This window comes from Prionailurus bengalensis, chromosome B1 (genome assembly GCF_016509475.1).
Source record: "Prionailurus bengalensis isolate Pbe53 chromosome B1, Fcat_Pben_1.1_paternal_pri, whole genome shotgun sequence".
Classification (NCBI taxonomy): domain Eukaryota; kingdom Metazoa; phylum Chordata; class Mammalia; order Carnivora; family Felidae; genus Prionailurus; species Prionailurus bengalensis.
The window spans coordinates 160462516-160478334 of NC_057344.1; the positions used below are offsets into that span (position 1 = coordinate 160462516).

The 15819-nt window shown below is 42.5% G+C and overlaps 2 protein-coding genes across 2 annotated transcripts in view; one reads left to right on the forward strand and one right to left on the reverse strand.

Moving 5' to 3' along the window:
* Positions 1 to 173, reverse strand: part of POLR2B (RNA polymerase II subunit B) — a 42764-nt gene extending 42591 nt beyond the window's left edge. Inside the window, exon 1 of the mRNA XM_043604184.1 lies at positions 62 to 173. The gene's annotated coding sequence lies outside the window, so the exon portion shown is untranslated. The remainder of the gene's footprint in view (positions 1 to 61) is intronic.
* Positions 79 to 13733, forward strand: NOA1 (nitric oxide associated 1). The gene is made up of 7 exons (XM_043604196.1): positions 79 to 1225; positions 2516 to 2680; positions 4227 to 4432; positions 7269 to 7400; positions 8563 to 8679; positions 12537 to 12657; positions 13419 to 13733. The coding sequence occupies exons 1-7, from the start codon at positions 79 to 81 to the stop codon at positions 13619 to 13621; spliced, it is 2091 nt and encodes a 696-aa protein (XP_043460131.1). The 3' UTR covers positions 13622 to 13733.
* Positions 13734 to 15819: the final 2086 nt, after the last annotated feature.

A 15819-nucleotide genomic window follows, 5' to 3' on the forward strand; every position in this document is an offset into this window, starting at 1 on the left:
TTTAACACGCACCTCGGACCTCAGTGCGCCTGCGCGCGCGTGACTCCACCCTCGCCCTTACCCGTGGCGGTGTTCCCCATGCTGCCTGCTCGCCTGGCTTGCAGGCGGCTGTTGCCCTTCTTACGGGGATCTGCTCCCACGGTAGCGCGCCATGGCACTCAGGAGCAGCTTCTCGAGAGATGTGTGGCTGCCTCTTCCTCCCAGCACCCATCAAACCTGGGACGTAGGCTTTCTCGTGGCTCAACGGCAACTAGGGATTACGAAGGAAGAACTGACGTGGAGGAGCATTTTTTGTTCCCCGAGTACGTCTCGGAGCCCGAGCCCGCACCGACCCTCGAAGAGCAGCTGCGAGAGCTGCAACAGCGGCAAGAGGAGGAGGAGCTACAGAAACAGCAGCGGCGGGAAGAGCGGCGGCGGCAAAAGCTACGGGACAGGAGTCGACAACACCCGGTCGTGGGACGCCCGGACCCGACGGTGCCACCCAGCGGCCTGAACTGCTCGGGCTGCGGAGCGGAGCTGCACTGCCAGGATCCCGGCGTGCCCGGCTACCTCCCCAGCGAGAAGTTCCTCAGCGCAGCGGCGCAGACCGACGGCGGGCTGGCGCGGACCGTGTGCCAGCGTTGCTGGCTCCTAGTGCACCACCGGCGCGCTCTGCGCGTACAGATGAACCGCGAGCAGTATTTAGAGCTGGTGAGCGCAGCGCTGCGACGGCCGGGGCCCTCCCTGGTGCTTTACATGGTGGACCTTCTGGATCTGCCTGACCCCCTGCTGCCGGAGCTGCCCGCGCTGGTGGGCCCCAAGCAACTGATCGTGCTGGGGAACAAGGTGGACCTGCTGCCCCAGGACGCGCCCGGCTACCTGCAGCGGCTCCGGGAGCGACTGTGGAACGACTGTACCCGCGCAGGGCTCCTTCAGCTGTCTAGCCACCGAGGGCTACAGCACGCTGGGGAGGACGGGCCGCGAGACGAGAAGGAGAATTCGAAGCCTTCTGCCAGGGTCCGTACGGTGCTCAAGGACGTGAGGCTAATTAGCGCCAAGACTGGCTACGGAATCGAAGAATTGATCTCAGTGCTTCAGCGTTCCTGGCGTTACCGCGGCGACGTCTACCTGGTTGGCGCCACCAACGCTGGGAAGTCCACTCTCTTCAACACGCTCCTAGAATCTGATTACTGCATCGCCAAGGGCGCTGAAGCTATCGACAGAGCCACCATCTCTTCTTGGCCTGGTGAGCCTTAGGAGGCCCGTCCCCTTCCTTTTGTGAGATGCTGAGAGTCTTATCGCGGCCACCTAGTATATCCTTCCTTAATGTCCACCAAGGGCTGTCTGGAGTCTTCCCTTTAAAAATTCTCTCCCTACTTTGGTCACACCTCTCTTTTGTGTCAGCCTAGTGCTTGGAAAATTATATGTTAGAGTAATTTTCTCATGGAGCACTTCTATGTTCCAGTCACTGGGCTAGGCACTGTAGATGAACCGGAGAACAAAGCAAGAGTTCCTGCTCTCTTGGAAGTTTCTCCGGTAGCTTTACTTATTTGTATGTTTCTCTGGAAAGTCCTTCGTTTACTTTTTTTTTCCTTCTTTTACTTTCTAAAGCTCACTCCACCCTCTCAATCTTATTCTCCATATCTTAAGTTTATTCATAAGATCAGTATACTATACACATTTAACATTTGAATAATTCACTAATGCTATATGATGTGACTCTGAGAGAAAAAGTCAACTTTGTGGTTTCGGTTTTTAAGTAATCTTTACCAGTGTGGGACTTGAACTCACAACCCTGAGATCAAGAGTCGCAGGCTCCACTGACTGAGCCAGCCAGGCACCCCTCAAGTTTGTGGTTTTAAGAAACTTCTGTAGGGGTGCCTGGGTGGCTCAGTCGGTTAAGCATCCGACTTCGGCTCAGGTCATGATCTCACGGTCGGTGAGTTCGAGCCCCGCGTCGGGCTCTGTGCTGACAGCTCAGAGCCTGGAGCCTGCTTCCCATTCTGTGTCTCCCTCTCTCTCTCTGACCCTCCCCCCGTTCATGCTCTGTCTCTGTCTCAAAAATAAATAAACATTTAAAAAAATTAAAAAGGAAAAAAGAAACTTCTGTAATTGCAAAACAGGTCCTTTTGTGACCCTGTTTGTATTTAACAGTTGGCAAAACTGCCTCATTGTTCCTTTGAAACCAGTGTTTAGCTTTGATGGGCCATATTTCTCTGTCCAGGACTTTAGTTAAATTATACACAGAAGTGCTCTTATATTTGATGATAGTACAGTGAAAATGAAAAGAAGGGGAAAAAAAGCAGGTCTGCAGATTTGAGATTCAAATCCAGGTTGAGCCTTTGAGCCAATCTCTGAGCCTATTTCCTCATCTGTAAAAGTAAGAATTATTTTGTAGAGGGTTGTCACAAAGGTTCCGTGAAGTAAATCACTGTACCCAAGACAAGGTAGCTCCTCAAAAATGTAGGTTTTTCTCCCCTTATTCTCTCTTCTTTTATAATGTTTATAACAACGTATTTATTCTTTGGTATTTCAGGTACTACATTAAACCTTTTGAAGTTTCCTATTTGCAACCCAACACCTTACAGGATGTTTGAAAGGCAAAAAAGGCTTAAAAAAGATGCAACTAAAGCTGAAGAAGATCTTAGTCAGCAAGAGCAACATCAACTTAATCTTTTGAAAAAGCACGGTTATGTAGTAGGTAAGCATCTTCTTTAGAAAACTCTTGCCGGGGGCGCCTGGGTGGCTCGGTCGGTTAAGCGTCCAACTTCGGCTCAGGTCATGATCTCGCGGTCTGTGAGTTCGAGCCCTGCGTCGGGCTCTGTGCTGACAGCTCAGAGCCTGGAGCCTGTTTCAGATTCTGTGTCTCCCTCTCTCTGACCATCCCCGTTCATGCTCTGTCTCTCTCTGTCTCAAAAATAAATAAACGTTAAAAAAAAAATTAGAAAAAAGAAAAGAAAACTCTTGTCGGGGCTATGCTAAAAATTTTTGTGGAGCAACATGGAATACCGCTGTATGGGGCTAGCCAGTTTTTGTGGCTACTGGGAAGAGACTACTTTCCCAGTTCTGGAACAAAGAGGCCCCTTTAGAGGCAAAGCTACTATTTGGAAACCCAGAGTTCACTGTGCTGATACTTGGAGAAATCCAGGGAAGGAAACTTGCAGTAACTGCCCACCAACCACTGTCAGCAGTAGAAGCATTTTCATTAAGAAACAGCACCCTCTCCTTGCAGACCACCAGCACAGGTTGTTGACTGCATGCAGCAGCTTTAAATTAGATTGTCCCTCCTTGGGGCCCCTGGGTGGCTCAATCGGTTAAGGGACCAATTTCGGCTCAGGTCATGATCTCACAGTTTGTGAGTTCGAGCCCCACTTCAGGCTGTGTGCTGACAGCTCAGAGCCTAGAGCCTGGAGCCTGCTTCAGATTCTGTGTCTCCCTCTCTGTCTGCCCCTCCCCCTCTCATGCTCTGTCTCTCTCAAAAATAAACAAAAAAATAGATTGTCCTTCCTTTACTAAAAGTATTTTGATTTGGGGCTCCTGGGTGGCTCAATCGGTTGAGCGTCCGACTTCAACTCAGGTCATGATCTCACAGTCCGTAAGTTCGAGCCCCGCATCAGGCTCTGTGCTGACAGCTCAGAGCCTGGAGCCTGTTTCAGATTCTGTGTCTCCCTCTCTCTCTGACCCTCTCCTGTTCATACTCTGTCTCTGTCTCAAAAATAAAACGTTAAGGGGCGCCAGGGTGGCGCAGTCGGTTAAGCGTCCGACTTCAGCCAGGTCACCATCTCGCAGGGTCCGTGAGTTCGAGCCCCGTGTCGGGCTCTGGGCTGATGGCTCAGAGCCTGGAGCCTGTTTCCGATTCTGTGTCTCCCTCTCTCTCTGCCCCTCCCCCGTTCATGCTCTGTCTCTCTCTGTCCCAAAAATAAATAAACGTTGAAAAAAAAAAATTTAAAAAAAAAAAATAAATAAAACGTTAAAAAAATTTTTTTTTCTTTTAAATATGTTGATTTGCAGCACTTTCCACCCATCCCCCCACCTGGTGTACACAGCTAGCCACATACTTGACCATTGCAAGAGTCTGACTCCCACTGCCTTTGAAAAGAGGGCAAGGGTATCATTGTAGTCTTGCTTCTGTACACCGTATTTAGTCTAAGTAACTTGTTTGAGGCAAGTAAGAAGAATAAGAATTATCTGTCTGGAGTCAAAACCTTCAAAGGAGTGACTAATAGCTTAACTATAACTTGTTTTAGGAAGAGTTGGAAGAACATTCCTATATTCAGAAGAACAGAAGGATGAAGCTGCCTTTCAGTTTGATGCTGATTCCCTTGCCTTTGACATGGGAAATGAACCTGTTATGGTTGCAGATAAATCCACCAAACGAATAGAATTGACCCCACAAGATGTGAAAGATGCCCACTGGTTTCATGACACCCCTGGAATTACAAAAGAAAATTGTGTATGTATTTGTTGTCTTTTAGAAATACTTTCAATTGCACAAGTATTGTCTTAATTGTCAGAACACAGGAAAGGATGTATTCTTTCACTTCAGACTCACTTCTCGTTCCTTCCTAGAAGCAGTTCAGGGTGATCTGTCTGCCATCAAGATGTGTATTCCATTTGGTAGGCTTCACTGCCAACATATTTGTGTTATTGTTGTTGTTACCTTAGTTATTAGGGAGACATTTATAAAATCCTAGATCTTGAGGTTGGAAGAAAGCGTAAATATCACTGCAGTCTAGCCACCTATTCTATGCTTGAATTCCCTCTAAAACTGTCCATCCAGCTCACACTAAAGTAAGGAGTGACTCACCACCAGCTGAAGCAGTGTCCCCTCATCTCCCAAGGTAACCCCATTTGGCCTTGACCTACTCTTTGGGTTGAGCTGAACAGTCTCCCTGTAACTTGTACCTATTGTTCTTCAAATGGACCTGTATGGACTAAAAGCCTGTTACCCTTGCTAGACTTTGAACTACTTTAATGTGTAATGTCCTGTCTCTTCCTCACTCTACTGTTCACCTTCATTAGTTCATCCAACAAAACATTGAACATTTACTGCACTGACGTAATCCAGATAATTTGTCTGTTTCTTGCAGCTCTTCTCCGAGAGAATAGGCTTATCGTCTCTCTTGCCCTTATTACATCTTTTTTTTAATGTTTTATTTTTGAGAGCATGCAGGTGGGGGAGGGGCAGAGAGAACGACAGAGGACCTTAAGCAGGCTCTGCACTGACAGCCTAATGTGGGTGAGTGAGCCTAATGTGGGGCTTGAACTCATGAACTGCAAGATCATGACCTGAGCTGAAGTCGGACACTCAACCAGACACTCAACTGACTGAACCACCCAGGTGCCTGCCCTTAATACATCTTTTTAATCCAATTGCAGGATTTCCTGGGCAACTTTGTTTTATCTCATTAAAGTTAGCCTATATTCCACACACTCATTAAATCTCACAACTTTTTATTCATTTGCAGTTTTGATAATCATCCAAGTCCTGGATTGACTGGTATGCATCCAGGATATAGCCTTACAACAGATCTATTAATCAGTTTCCTTTGAATCTGGTCACTGACCCAAGTTCCTGAATCGCCTAATTATGTCTATATGCCTGTGAAACAACGTTGGTGTCTTAGCTTCTTTTCCTTCTTTGCCTTTTGTGGATCACTTAACAGTTTTGTTATCAGAATGATACTCTTATTTCGTGTCCCATGTCACAGAATCATATAGATTTTTTAACATTTTTGCACTCCCATAGTAATTGCTTGTCACCTGTCTCTTCACAATCTAGAACTTCAGAGCAACTGGATTGCTTACTGGTAATGTTCCAGCACTTTCACTTCACCAATGTATTCTTCAGGGATAGCAGTTATTTCCATCATATATACCCTCTTGTCAAATAGAAAAGCAAGAATTTGCTGAATATTCTAGCCAGCAGAATGAGACCCTCAAATTTTTAGAACTAAAAGGTCTCTGGTAGTCTGCTTCTGTGTCAGTTTATTGATACATTTATTAGATGCCTTAAACTAGTGTTTCCCAAACTGATTCAAGGTATTCTGTTTTGAAATAAAAGTATTAAAGGCTCTGCTAAAAAGTGTTAAAAGGTTTCTTTACTGCAGGTGGCTTTTAGTGTGCTTTTTTCAAACAGAAATGCTGAGGAAAAGTACTTGCAGCCCCTTGTTATGTATTTTCTTGTGAGGCTCTCTAGGTTTCACATATTCTTTATTTCCTTATTTTTCTTAAACAAGTTCACAAAAGTTTTTTATCCATTTTTTTTTTTACCTTCTCTAATATTTCTCGTCAAAAAAATTTTTTTAAGTAATCGCTGCCCCCAACATGGGGCTCAAACTCACAACCCTGAGATCAAGAGTCACAGACTCCATTGACTGAGTCAGCCAGATGCCCCATAATATTGCTCTTTTTTAATCAGATTTTGATTCTTTAAATCTTACCAAAATCTTGTTCTTCTTGGCTTTCCTTTTCCATTTTCTCTAGTCTCTTTAGGAACTCTTCATCCTTAGAAGCCAGAGGATTCATTTTAAAAAGAAGAAGCAGCAGCCAGAGGATTCATAACTTTTTCTCATTTTTTGCTGAGCATTTGGGGGAAATAAAATGACTAGAACGCAGAAAAAGGTTCTTCAGAACTCTTTACCTGCTCCTAGAATGAGGTGACCATTTTGCATTTAATGCATGCATACTTGCCACTGGGATATAAGTAGTATTTTGCCTTACCTTTAGCTAACCCCCTGCCCCCCAGAAGCCTTGATGGAGAGCATATATATGCCATCTTGGAACTGATTCATCAGTTGTTTTCAGTTCACATCAGTTTTGACATTTGAGGGATGCTGCTCACATAGAAAGTCTCATACTCCCATAAAGTTGTTTTGCCATTACTCAATATTAAGTTGTGAAGCAAGAGTAGAGCCATCCATAAATTGATTTAGACAGAATGAATATAGCAATTTTATATGCAGCAAATTCTGACATGTTTTGGTTTATTGTGAAGTCCGAAATATTTTTTTACCTAAGAGGTAAATCAAAATATATCATATCTTCAATAAAAGTAATGCTTGGGGCATGTGGGTACATCAGTTGGATGAGCCTCCAGCTTTGGCTCAGGTCATGATCTCCCAATTCAGGAATTCAAGCCCCACATTGGACTCGCTGCCATCAGCACAGAACCTGCTTCAGATCCTCTGCCCCGCTTCTTTGCCCCTCTCCTGTCTGCACTCTCAAAAATAAATAAACGTTTTTTAAAAAGTAATAATTCTCTAAAAAATCTACCCTTTGCTTTACAGGTTTTAAACCTTCTAACAGAAAAAGAAGTAAATATTGTTTTGCCAACACATTCCATTGTTCCAAGAACTTTTGTGCTTAAACCAGGAATGGTTCTATTTTTGGGTGCCATAGGCCGCATTGATTTTCTGCAGGTAAGAAAAGTCTGCACCATTAAAAAAATGACCTACTGGGGCCCCTGGGTGGCTCAGTCAGTTGAGCATCCAGCTTCAGCTCAGGTTGTGATCTCGAGATTTGTGGGTTCAGGCCCCACATGGGTCTTTTTGTGCTGACAGTGCGGAGCCTGCTTTGGATTCTCTCCCTCCCTCTTTCTGTCCCTCTTTCTCTGCCTCTCACCTGCTCGCACTTTCTATCTCAAAAATAAACATTAAAAAAAATTTTACAAAAAAATGACCAGTTTAAGGATACAAATATGTGAACAAGACTGGCAAATGTTGATAACTAGATCATGACTGTTGAGGAGGTTGGTATGCTTTTTGTTTGTTTGAAAATGTCCATAATGAAAACTTGGGAAAAAGAAATGGGGAGGAAAAACAACTAGTAGGTCTCAAACTAGATCTTCATTAGGATATTAAATGCCCCAGACAACTTGGCATGGAGAAAAGTTACTGTACCTATCCTGTGGTATTGTTTCACATGGAAATCATAGGTCCAACCTTAGGTGTAGGGTTAATGTGCATTAAATAAATCCCACATTTCTTTTTTTGTTTTGCTTTAAAGATTTTCTTTTTAAAAAAATAAAGATTTTCTTTTTAAGTAATATTAATACCAAATGTGGGGCTCAAACTCACAATGCCCTGATCAAGAGTCACATGTTTCACCAACTGAGCCAGCCCTGCACCCATCACACTCCTTTATATCCCATGAAATGTATACATTTATGTATGTACTTTTTTGTTTGGTATTCATTTACTTAGCATTATTCTGGGGATTATAGAGTATTTATAGAACTGTTCCGTATTTTCCCAAAGTGAGGAAAAAGGGAAATGAAATGTGGATGTATCCAACAACACTAAATGCAACTTGCAAGTTATTGCTATAGCATATTTCTTGGGTTTTGTGTTTCATTAAAACCCATAGAACATTAATATTTTAAACCTAGCTTTACACTGGGACAATTAGAACATTTACTTATATTTACTTATGTTTCCTTATAGATTACTTATACTTTATTTACATATCCATTTACTTATAAAAGGAGCTTGATTTTTTTTTTTTTATTGATTGTACATTGTAATGTGCTGGTTTTGCAAGTTTTTCATTCTGTAAAATAACTTCTTTTCTTCCTTTCTTAAGGGAAATCAGTCAGCTTGGTTTACAGTTGTGGCCTCCAGCCTCCTTCCTGTGCACATTACTTCCTTGGACAAGGCAGATACTATGTATAAGAAACATGCCGGTCATACACTACTCAAGGTGAGGCAACACACTTTGAAGATTGCACGGTTAGGTTAACCTCCACTGTGACAGTCCCACAGCCCTGCTAACAAAGCCTTTCTTGGACATAACCATCTTTGTTATACAATCAGCTAGCTGTCTCCTCACCTGTTCTGGTTGAGGATTTTGACTAGCAAGTAAAATGGGTTGTAGAAGAAAAGGATGTTGTTTGGACTGATCCTAGAATAGCTACAGACTTGTGTTTTCTCTAAACTTCACTGACCAATACAATAGCCACAAGTGCCATTTAAATTTAAATTAATTAATTAAAAGTAAATAAACTTTAAAATTTAGTTCTTCAGTTGCACTAGCCACTTTTCAACTGCCCAGCAGTCACATCATCACAGAAAGTTTATTGGATAATGCTGAGGGAAGAGAAGTTACAGATGTTCTCACAACTGGGGGGTGCTACTTGCGTCTAGTGGGTGGAGGCCAAGGATAATGCTGGACATCCTGCAATGCACACAACAGATGCTCAAAACAAAATTCTCTGATCCAAAATGTCAGTAGTTGCATGGTTGAGAAGTCCTGGTCTGGGTGGAAAAGCTCTCCTCCCAGGTTCTTAATCCCAGTTACTTAGAGATTATGCTGCCTCTTTACTCCTGCCCTACCAGCTCCTTCCTTCCACCTGTAAGTATGTTACAGTTTCTCTCACCTTTTTTTTTCATCTTATTTTTAAAGTTTATTTGTTTTGAGAGACACAGCACAAGCCAGAGAGGGGCAGAGAGAGGGGGAGAGAGAATACCAAGCAGGCTCTGAACTGTCAGTACAGAGCCCAGTGTGGGGCCCAGTCCCACAAACCATGAGATCATGACCTGAGCCAAAATCAAGAGTCGGACACTCAACCAGCTGACCCACCCAGGCGCATCCAGTTTCTCTCATCTTTAAAAAAAAAAAAAAGAAAGAAAGAAAGAAAACAAAACTTGGGATGCCTGGCTGGCTCAGTCAGTTAAGCGTCTGACTTCAGCTCAGGTCATGATCTCACAGTTTATGAGTTTAAGCCACACATCAGGCTCTCTGCTGTCAGCACAGAGCCTACTTCGGATCCTACGTCTCCCTCTCTCTTCCCCTCCCCTACTCATGCACTGCACACACACGCTCTCTCAAAAATAAACATTAAAAAGAATTACAAAAACAAAAACAAGAAATTCCGTATCCCTCAGTGTCCTACTTATTTATTCCTTCTTTTTACTGTCAAGCTTGCTCCTGCTCCTCATGTCCATCCTCTGCAGTCCCCGTTTGTCCCTTCCTGTATCATTGAAATTGTTCTTACAAAGTTCACCAAGTACTGAGTGGGAACTGTTTTCAGCTCTTTAATAATAAGACCTGACACAGACATTGGTAATGTATAATGTATAATATTTAGATTATTGGAGCCAGACTGGGTTTAAATGCTCGCTCTGTTCCACCACTTGACAAAGCTGTGTAACACTGTGTTGTACCTACATCACAAGGTTGTGGCGAGAACTAAGTTCCAGGGCACTGTTGTAACTGCTACGTGAGTGTTTGTGATGATGATGAAACACATCTACACAAATACCAGGTGCATCCAGCAAAGGTGGTTTAGTATTGATTAGTGCTTATGCAACTAAATGTAAGCCAGAACCCACAATATACACTGCTTTCCAAAGAGGATAAAAATAAACCTGACTTGAGAAGTAAATGTTTCTTTCTATCTGTATTTCCTAAGAAAGCCAGACTGAAATTAAAACTCCATTGACAGGGGCACCTGGGTGGTGTCAGTTAAGCGTCTGACTTAGGCTCAGGTCATGATCTCAGGGGTGGTGAGTTTGAGCCCTGTGTCAGGCTCCGTCCTGACAGCTCAGAATATGGAGCCTACTTTGGATTGTGTCTCCCTCTCTCTCTGCCCCTCCCCTGCTCACACTCTCTTTCTCTCTCTCAAAAATAAACAAACAGGGGCGCCTGGGTGGCTCAGTCGGTTAAGTGGCCGACTTTGGCTCAGGTCATGATCTCACGGTCCGTGAGTTCGAGCCCCGCTTCGGGCTCTGTGCTGACAGCTCAGAGCCTGGAGCCTGCTTCAGATTCTGTGTCCCCCTCTCTCTGACCCTCCCCCGTTCATGCTCTGTCTCTGTCTCAAAAATAAATAAACGTTAAAAAAATAATAATAAACATTAAAAATTTTTTAAAAAACCAAAAAACTCCATTGACATAACTGCCCTAAAGTTAATATTCCAGAGACCTGTAGGATGGGTGAATATATAAAGGCAATCAGCAATATAGATCTGTTGGTGTTTCTGCATTTAAAAGACTTTAGTTCTCTGGTTAAATTTGCTTCCTTTTTAGGTAAAACAATAATACATGAGTTCAAATACAGCTTGAGATTTCCAGGGAAGGAAACTTCGTAGTTTGTATAACATGGCTCTCCTGAAAATGAATTGTCGTTCTCTGCCCCTGTGCATCTGTATAGTTTTCAGAGTGGACATCACTGATGCTTTCCAAAGCAACTATCCCAGTCTTCTCTCCCAGTAAGGGAAACGTTCTGGGGGGTGCTCTGAGACTCATTCTTGCCTCTTACTTACCTCCCAAATCCAAGTCAGCCCTCCCTTCTCATTATCACTGAATACAGCCTCCCAGTTCAAGCTATAATCTTTCATTAGGCTGTTTTTGAGATCCTGAAGTATTTTCTTAGCTTCCAGCTTTTATTGCCCTCCTCCCACCCCCACCCCAAATATACCTCTACAGCCACTAAAGCAGTGGCTTCTCATGCAGGATTGACTTTTGCCCCCAGGGGACATTTACAATTCTACAATTCTGCAGCCTCACAGCCTTCCCCTCTAGCCCCCATCAAAGCATTATTCAGCCCAAAATGTCAGTAGTGCCAAGGTTAACAAACCCTGCACTACAGAGATCTTTCCAAAATACAAAGCAGATCACAGTATTCTTTTTTATTCTTATCTCTGTTCTTTTTCCTACTTATAATTCCTTGGTAGTTCCACATTACTGAGAAGTCTAAACCAACAGCTTCATCACTGACACACACATATACACCAGACTTAACATACCCTAGACAGTTCAACTACAATTCCCTGAATTCATCATCCTTTGTCTTGTTTGTGTACATGATGCTAACCCGGAATACTTTTCCACTGAGTAACTTCAACTTTATCTCAAGATACTCCTCAGATATTGCTGCTTCGTCAAGGTTTTCCTTGACTAAAACATTCATTACTTCTTCCTCCTCAATTGTAGTACTTGATAGATGCTTCCCATGACATTTCTTACCTTGTAATTTGTTTACATGTTATTTGCACCTTCTGATCTCCTTGGGCACAGGGACCATATTGTAACATCTATCTTTGTGTCCCTGGTGTTAAACAGAGAAAGATTTATTAATAAATAAGTTATTATCCAGTTACTTCCCATTCATGGACACATCTATGAACAGAAGCTAAACCTTACCCATTGCACATGTACCCTTCACTTGTAATGAGGCAGGGATTAATCTTTGAGGCCAGCCAGGCCTATGAGACCTAAGGTATTTTGAAGGATGTTACTTTAAGTGCCCAGTGTTACTCTGTGAAGCTTTATGGAGGGCTATAAAAACAGTGTAAACTAGTAAAATAAGATTCTGCTATTAGGAGGTTACCACTGGACACATACTCACATGCAGCTCTTACGTCCTGGGATCTGTAGGCTTTATCTCGTCACAGGGTTCCCATGCTTTTCATTTGAACTAGAAGTGATTTGGGGTTTTCAATAGCTGAGATTATTATTGATCCCTCTACATAACTAGTGTATCAGTGCTTTACTTAATATTAGAGTTATGGGCAGTTTAATTTGAGCTTCCAAACATCTTCATTTTATTTCAATGGCAGGTTCCAATGGGTGGAGAAGAAAGAATGGCAGGATTTCCTCCTCTTGTTGGTGAAGACATTACATTAAATGAAGGACTTGGGGAATCTGAAGCAGTGGCTGACATCAAGTTTTCTTCTGCAGGTAATTGTACACCAAGCACTTTTTAAAAGGTGAATAGGGGCACCTCGGTGGCTCAGTCAGTTAAGCACCCAACTCTTGATTCCGGCTCAGGTCATGATCTCACAGTTTGTAAGATCCATCCCCACATGGAACTCTGCACTGATAGCACAGAGCCTGCTGGGGATTGTCTCTCTCCCTCTCCCTCTCTCTCTCTCTCTCTGCCTTGCTCATGCTCTCTGTCTCAAAATAAATAAATACACTTAAAAGGTGAATTAAGTGGCCTTACTGGTATTTTTATAGAAATGTGCATTTATCTGACATAAACTGAGGATTTTAAGAAATATACTAATTTAGAGGCACCAGTGGCTCCGTCGGTTATACATCTGACTTCGACTCAGGTCATGATCTTCGACTCAGGTCATGATCTCACGGCTCCTGGGTTCAGGCCCCGCATCGGGCTCTCTACTGACAGCTCAGAGCCTGGAGCCTGCTTCGGATTCTGTGTCTCCCTTTCTCTCTGCCCCTCCTCCACTCACGCTGTGTCTCTCTCTTAAACAAACATTAAAAAAAAAGAAGAAAAGAAATATACTAATTTATTCATTAAATGCAGCCTACTCTGAAAATAAATTTGTACCTTTTCATAAATGCATTGTATGCTTTCTTAAAAAATAAAGTGAAAGAGACCAGTAGCCTCCTTTGGTGCTCCATTTTGAGCTTGGGGTTGACATTTTTAATAAGATGGTTGCTAACACCATTTTGTGTTCTATCACATGCCTGCATAGGTTGGGTTGCAGTAACACCTCAGTTTAAGGACAGACTGCGTCTCCGAGGCTATACACCTCAAGGAACAGTTCTGACGGTCCGGCCCCCTCTCTTGCCATATATCGTTAACATCAAAGGCGAGCGCATCAAGAGAAGTGTGGCCTATAAAACCAAGAAGCCTCCTTCCCTTGTGTACAATCTGCAGAAGAAGAAAAACAGATAGAAATATGAAGTTGACCCTGTTCACACTGAAAATATTAACTATACTGGACATAACTACATATGTTAAATTGTATTAAACATAACTATAATAAAGCTTTCTTTGCTCCCTTTAAGCCACCAAGGACTGTGCCTGTTTGTACTGTATTGAGTTTGTAAATACAAGTTGTTTTTTTTGTAGGGTGTGTATATGTATGTATTTGTCATCCAAATATACCTCAAAAGGAGTTCAGCTACATTCAAGTTTCTCTCACTATTTATTAAGACCACATGTCAGGGCGCCTGGCTGACTCAGTCAGAGGAGCATGCAACTCTTGATCTCAGGGTCATAAGTTAGCACCCCACATGGGTGTAGAGATTACTAAAAAAATAAACTTAAAAAAAAAAAAAGAAGACCAGATGTCATTTCTTACTTGGAGTCTAGTTGAGAGAGCAACAAAGCAGTTGGCATATGAAAAAATGGCAAAAAGAGGATTTCTCCAAAATAAATGGGCTCAAATAAGACAGGAATGAATGGGTGTCTCTGATCCACATAGTCATCCAGGTATGCAGCTGGTGGAAGGCTCCATGGCTTCATTCCTAGGTCTAAGATGGTTGCTCAGGTTGTCATCCCTTCCCAGCAAGTGGAAAGAGGAAAAGTGAGTGAAGAGCACAATTTCCCTATTTCGAGGAAAGGGGAAAGGTTAGAAGTTGCACACATTTCATACTGTCTATTGATCAAGTTATATGGTCATTACCTACCCACATGAAAGCTGGGAGATGTAGGAGGAGATGGAGACTATTTTGGATTATTATTAAGGGAGAATAAACACTGGAGAAACAAACATTCACCTTTACATAATCCTATCTGAGAATCTTACTTTTAAGATTCAGATTACATCCTTCTGGCACTCAAAGTCTCTTCTGTGATTATCAGAGCACTTTTAACCATTTTATCAACATCTGCCTATATACATTGTATAACATTACATCAGTCAGAAATCTACCTTTTATTATTCCTAGTTCGATAAGTAGCGCTATAGCCGTGTACAGTGAACAATTGGCAAGTCAAGTACCAGATCCCAATGTTAAGAGAAATGCTAATGGGAAAGGCTGACCTGAAATGCAGTCCGATCCATGAACTTCCTGTAGGCTAAGGTTTAGCATAAAATTAGTAGACATACCCATGTTCTCTGTCAACAAGCATCCCCTAACCCCCATCTCACTAAAACCGCTTACAATAAATGGTTAGCATTTTAACATTCAACTTGTAAAAACCATAGATCTCACTTTCATCACGTTTCAAAGTAACTACTATTGGCATCTTGGGGAACAGAGTTCTTTAATGTGTAAGACTGCATTTCAGAATGCCAGCGTCCCTCATCCCCAGATAAATAAATGCCAGTAACCTCTCCCCCTGACCCGTTAGTCAGAGACAAACGAAAGTACCCCTCACGTTTCCAAGCCCACCCTCTAGAGGGCGGTAGCTTCCCAGTTGAGAAAACCAATTTCTCATTTTTGTTTTGGAGAAATGAAATGTCATTAATTTTACAAGCTAAAAATTTGGCATTTGTGTAGAAATAGAGAACCTAGGAACTGATGCTGTCATTACTCTGATAACTTCTGAATATGTATTTTAGAAAGCAAAACATTCCTCCTTGTTGTCTCTAGGTTTTTGGCCTCTTGATTAACAGAGATTCAGTTTTTAAATGTTCATAATTTATACTCTCAGATCTCCTTTACCTCTAAAATCCTATGCTTTTGCTGCATAAAGCTTGACTGAAGCAGATGTTCAGTGTACCTTGCTAGAAGTTTCAAACAGCAAAAATAACTAAGCAAGTTTAGTTTCCCTGGTTATATTAGTTAACCTCTTCAGGTCTTCATTTTCTCACCCATAGAACGAGAGGAAAACATTGGATTTTTCTCAGTCCCTTCATAATTCTCAGCGAAAACAGGCAGGAAAGCCAGGAAAGAGTGGTTCCAATACCACAAACAGGATGCCACATGCCTAGACAGTTGAGGACTTCTGCTAGGATCTGTGTTAATTCACTCCATATTCTGCCACCTAATGCAGCCCAGGATCATTGCTGGTATATTCAACTGCTCCGCAGTAGATTTTACTTAAAGTTCTGTCACTGTTGCTTTCTGAGCTTTAGTCAGTTTACTGATACTTGTTAATCCAGTAATCTGAGTATGGAGACTTTGATTGAATCATTAATCATT